At 39.6% G+C, this 5,807-nt stretch overlaps 1 protein-coding gene across 1 annotated transcript in view; it reads left to right on the plus strand.

The window, feature by feature from the left end:
- The window catches only part of BRWD1 (bromodomain and WD repeat domain containing 1), a 97,826-nt gene that overhangs the window by 23,737 nt on the left and 68,282 nt on the right, over positions 1–5,807 (plus strand). The window contains exons 13-15 of the mRNA XM_019655761.1: positions 1,660–1,788; positions 1,971–2,196; positions 4,244–4,429. Of these exons, the coding sequence (XP_019511306.1) occupies positions 1,660–1,788; positions 1,971–2,196; positions 4,244–4,429 (541 nt within the window). The remainder of the gene's footprint in view (positions 1–1,659; positions 1,789–1,970; positions 2,197–4,243; positions 4,430–5,807) is intronic.

Genomic DNA, 5,807 nt, shown 5'->3' on the forward strand with positions numbered 1-5,807 from the left:
AGGCCAGTGAAGCAACGTCCTCCACAACTAGACTGAAGAACAAAAGGACAGCAACTTGTCTGTTCCCCTTCCCCCAACTCCCCAGCACTGTTCCAATTCCTCAATAAAAATCTTAAAAAAAAACAAGATAAACATCCTCTAAGCTGAAGAATAATGTGACAAAAGTCTCAAGTTGGTAACGGTGATCTTAATTCCAAATACCCCAAGTTGGCCTTGTAGACAGAGTTCTTCACTGTGAGGCTCCTAAATCTCTAATGCAAGACACATTGCCTAGGCTTGTAAGTTACTCACAGAAGAGTATCATTTACATACATGACAACTTGAATGTGACATTGAGTTATTCTCCAGGCATAGCTGCACATTGCATTTTGTCAGGAATCAGTGTGTGGGACTGTTAATGCTACAGGTAAAAAAACCCAGGTCTGGCTTGCTCTTCTTAGATGGGGAAACTCCCTTTTCAGCAGGTACCCTTAGCAAAGCTTTTGGAGCAGTTCCATGTATGACAGGAAAGGAACTGCCACCACCTTCACCTTGCCAGCCTAGGGCTCTTGCTCCCACTGCCTCCTGCCTCTGCTTTACTTGCAGTCGTGGTCCCAAGCCAGGGGTGTGAAGTGGCACCAGGATGCGGGTCAGGCTGTGGTGGAGTGGCTCCTCTAAGGACCATGTGGGTGAACTCAGGTTCTTATGTTTTTATAAGGATTTGGAAAAATATACATTTTTTTCTCTTTACATTATGAGTAAATTTATACATGTATTATCTAATTCAGCAGTGCCGTAAATATATCAGCAACTTATTTTTTTTCAAGTTTGTTAATTGGCATCCATTTACATGAAGTATAGCAGTAGTGAAGGGTTGCTTTTCAGGCAGGTATTTGGGCACATGTGTGAGTTTGTTTTGGCAGTGAGTGGGGTGGATGATTCATTTTTCAAGCACTCATCAAACTTGGCCTGAAGTTTAGTTATTGGAAAGTTAGGAGCTCAGACAACAAATATGCTTAGCTCTATACTGTTGAGATAATGAATCAATTCATTCAACTATAAATTATAATTCAATAAAGCTATACAATTTACAGTTAAAAAGCAAGAACGAAACAGTGTAAAAAGAATCTAATCAAGGCAGGGTTTGTTCATGGTGCACTTAGAGGGTGTCCTCCTGAACTTTGGCATTTTGAAATAAGGTGGTTTCAGGCGCAGGTGTTGGCATGTGCACCTGAGAGTTAGCAGCATTTCAGATTTTGCGTGGCAGTCAGCCATCTTAGTAGAAAGTTTAAACTCCAGGAAAGTATTGATTTTGTTAATCTTTAATCATTTATCTTGTAGGAGATTAGTCAGTAGCATTTTGTTATATATCAAAACACAAGTTCATGAGAAGTGCTTGTTACTCACTTGTCAGAAATAAAGAAAGCCTTCATTTGGATTTGTTTATGATCTTTCATTTGATCGTTTTGAGAACTAATTCTTAGGGATCTTTTAAGATTTCTTCTAGGCTAGTGGTATCTAAAATTAAATTTTCAGAAAATACAAATTGACATACTTAATGCAAAATTTGTTTCTAAATATTTTTTTCAGAAATGATATATCAGTCTATCGACACAAACAGTTGATATAACAAAAGCACTTGTATAGGCTTGGTCATAACTTTATTCCTCTGTTTCCCAGATTGAAGGACAAGGACATGGAGCTGTATTTGACTGTAAATTTTCACAGGATGGACAGCATTTTGCCTGTACAGATTCTCACGGGCACCTTCTGATATTTGGTTTTGGATGCAGCAAGCCATATGAAAAGGTCATTTTCAATACTTTATTTCTGCGTGTAAAATAAGAAGTTATGAAGGATATTTTGAAAACGGATTAGATGTGATTGTTAATTTGATTTCCTTGTTATTTTTAATTACAATTAACTACTTAATTTTTGTTTTCTTTAACATAAAGCCTCAAAATATCAATCTGTCAACTTCCCTTTTCTAGATCCCTGATCAGATGTTCTTCCACACTGACTATCGACCACTGATTAGAGATTCTAACAATTATGTCTTAGATGAGCAAACTCAGCAGGCGCCTCACCTCATGCCTCCACCATTCTTGGTAGATGTAGATGGAAATCCTCATCCCACCAAGTATCAGAGATTGGTACCAGGCCGAGAAAATTCTGCCGACGAGCATTTGGTTCCACAGCTAGGCTATGTGGCAACAAGTATGTGCAAAACCCTTTTTAAAAAAAAATGAAACAAAACCTTTTTATTTGAAAAACGTTAAGAACAATATAAAGAACCTCTGTACTTTCCAATTTACCAGTCATTAATATTTTGCAATATTTGTTTTATCATTTATCCCTAGATACATATTGTTTGGAACCATTGGAGGCTCAGGTTCTGGAGCTCATGTTCATTTACCCTTGAATATGTATTTTCTAAGAGCGTATTCTCTTAAATAGTCATAAACAATGATTAAAATTAGGACTTGAACACATAACACTGATCAAATCAATACATCAAATTTTGTCTGTTACTCTAATAATGCCTGTTGTAGCTTTTTTTTGTTCTTCCTGATTAGATTTCAGTTGGGGACTGCACATTCAATCTAGCTGTCATCCATTCAGTTCTGGTTATGCATTTTGGACAGAATACAGCATGATTGATGTCGTAGCTTCCCCTGAGCACCGCCAGGATGCTTAACAGTGTGTTCTGTCCAATTACTGGTCGTGTTGTCTCGGAGCACTCTGTTCAAAGGCGGTGTCCGCCAGGTTTCTCCACTGTAGAGTCATTTTGCTCTTTGTAATTAATGAGTACCGTATTTGCTGGCGTATAAGACGACTGGGCGTATAAGACGACCCCCTAACATTTCCACTCAAAATACAGAGTTTGTTATATACTCGCCGTATAAGACTACCCCCTCTTCCGCGCACCTTCCACACACCAATAAAAGGTAAAACAATATCAGATTTGATTTCAATATTTATATTTATATTCAAATGCTTATGACATGCAGGAAAACTGTCACAAGGCTGTATGTAATCAAACATATACATAAATCGCGATTCGCGATTTTGCGCTATCATACTGGGTGTATGGTCGGCTGTGTGCGATTTTGCGAGTGTGGTAAAATCGCATAACAGCAAAATCGCATAACAGCCGAGCATACACCCAGCAGCGCTGCTGATGCCTGAACGGTATGTGGAATGAAGTGGGCGGGCATCAGGAGGCCACTATGGCACGGGGCAAGCACTATGGGCAGTCTATCTGAAGTGTACCTGGCGTATAAGACGACCCCCCACTTGGAGGCATATTTTTCAGGGCCAAAAAATCGTCTTATACGCCGGCAAATACGGTAATTTGTAGGGAGATACGATGTAAATAACCTTATCAAACTTCTCGCACACGTTTTAGGATCCACTGATCATTTTTGCCTGAATCAGTTGTTAGGATGAAAGTTGCAAAATGGTTGTTTTCTAACTCTGTCATCATTTGAACCTGGATTTTATTAGTTGCCTTGTACTAACTTGCACTTTTATTTGTGTAGTTCATTAAGTTTTAGTATGGACTTATTGGTCATTACATAGTAGGTTATAATCCATTACTGTTACTATTTTATTGCTCATATTATCTTTAGATTTGACTATGAGAGCCTCTTAAAGCTGAGTTTTTGTTTTTTTTTAAAGATTTTTATTGGGGAATTGGGGGATGGGAACAGTGCTGGGGAATTGGGGGAAGGGGAACAGACAAGTTGCTGTCGTTTGTTCTTCAGTCTAGTTGTGGAGGACGTTGCTTCACTGGCCCAAGTTGGCACCATCATTGCTCTCTTCCCGGTCCAGGCAGATTAGTCGCCGGCTTCTGGACAGCCGCTCACTGCGGCTGCTGGCCGCTCATACTGGCTGCTGGCTGTTGGCGACATACGGTAGCCCATGGCAACCCACTGCCACAGGGGCTGCAGCCTACGCCGTGGCCGGTGACTCATGGCAGCCCAGCTCCAGGTTGAGCTGTTGTTCACCATCGTAGCTGTAGAGGGTGCAGCGTCACTGGCCCTCATGTGGGAACTGAACCAGCAGCCCTGTTGCTCAGAGCTGGCGTCCCAAACCAACTCTAACCAACACGCCACTCAGTCGGCCCCAGAGTTTTTTAATTGATTAGTTTTTAAAAACAGGAATTCTGACAATTGTTAATGTAATTTTAATTGTAGTCTACTGAAAGTTTTTTTTCCTCTTCATATAGATTATGTTTTATATTCATTCATTGAATTTGCAGGTGATGGAGAGGTAATTGAACAAATTATAAGCCTACAAACTAATGATAATGGTGAACGCAGCCCCGAGTCCAGTGTTCTGGATGGGATGATAAGACAGTTGCAGCAGCAGCAAGATCAGAGACTGGGAGCAGGCCAGGATACTACTGCCAGTGGACTTCCAAATGGGGAAGAAACACCACGAAGAGGTAATACTGGATGAGGTACATTTTGCCTTGATATATGGCTGGATTGAAATTGAACAGTGAATGAAGTCATTGTCAGGTGCATGCTATGGGAAAAACTTTAAGGAAGCAACGTATTTTTACAATATAAGTAGCAGTCTGGAGGTAGCTTTATTAGGTGTAAAGTTGATGTACTAACAATTGAGTATTTAATTTTCAAGTACTGTGAAAGGCTGTTGTGAAACCTTTCTTGTTCTAAAAAAGTATCTACAAAATTGTATTAAAACGAGTAAAAAGAACAAAGTGTTTTCTGAAGGAAAACTGCAGCTCTAGGTTTCCCTTTCCTAAGCATTTATAATGTTTTAAAAACTGAATTGGGCAGATCACTAATGTTTCTTACTGTGAGTCAGAGGGCTTGCAGTGAATTTTCAGGGGAAGTATTTGGCATTGTAATTATGTTAGCAGTGGCAATGAGCCGGCAATTGTTATGCAAATGAAACTCATCCTGGGGAAACATGAATACCTGTGGGAGGTTAGAGAAGCTTTGAGAAGTCTGTCAGATGCCCTCAAACCCCACCAGTGCCCCAGAGGAAATCCCTGTCCTATCACACATGCCCTGGGCACGCGGCCATAAACTTCAGCACCTTTTTCTTTTTTGCCAAATGTTTCTACTAGTGGTTGGAGAATTTGCTTTTTCTCATATGTAGACTCTTCATTTTCATTTTGTAATGGCAAAATAATTTATTTCCCAGAAATCTACTTTGAACAAATGAATATGTAGCTAGTTAAGGTATGCTTTTGTTTGTAGAAGGAAACTTGAACATGTATTTGCCAAGTTTACTGTATTACCTGTCTCTCTATCACTCAGTGCTCTCCTTTGGACAGTTTCCTTATTCAGGATGCCCTGTCACTCCTGATCTCTTTTTCACCTAATCTGCCACCTAACTGGTCTTTCGATTTTTATTTGCAGTGACTATTATATCTGGAAGTTCTAGTGATTCTCTTTAAAATCTGACTTATATTTAGTGACTTATGCTTTAAGTTTTACATCTTTTATGTATTAATTGTTTTGGATTGAACAGCACAGAATTGGGTCTGTGAGCCCTTTGTTTATGATGCGCTCTTATCATTGGTTCACATGTTGGTTCTTTTTATTTGTTTTAAATCATGATAATAACTTATATCTGTTTTTGTGGTCCTCCTCAGCTTCCCTCTCCCAAGATAACATCGCGTTTGGACCTTTCTTTGCTTTTTAAAAATACATTTAAAAAATATTTTTTTGAAGATTTTATTGGGGAATTGGGGGAGGGGAACAGCCCTGGGGAATTGGGGGAAGGGGAACAGACAAGTTGCTGTTGTTTTGTTCTTCAGTCTAGTTGTGGAGGACGTTGCTTCACTGGCC

The sequence above is a fragment of the Hipposideros armiger genome, unplaced genomic scaffold, assembly GCF_001890085.2.
Source record: "Hipposideros armiger isolate ML-2016 unplaced genomic scaffold, ASM189008v1 scaffold_246, whole genome shotgun sequence".
Classification (NCBI taxonomy): domain Eukaryota; kingdom Metazoa; phylum Chordata; class Mammalia; order Chiroptera; family Hipposideridae; genus Hipposideros; species Hipposideros armiger.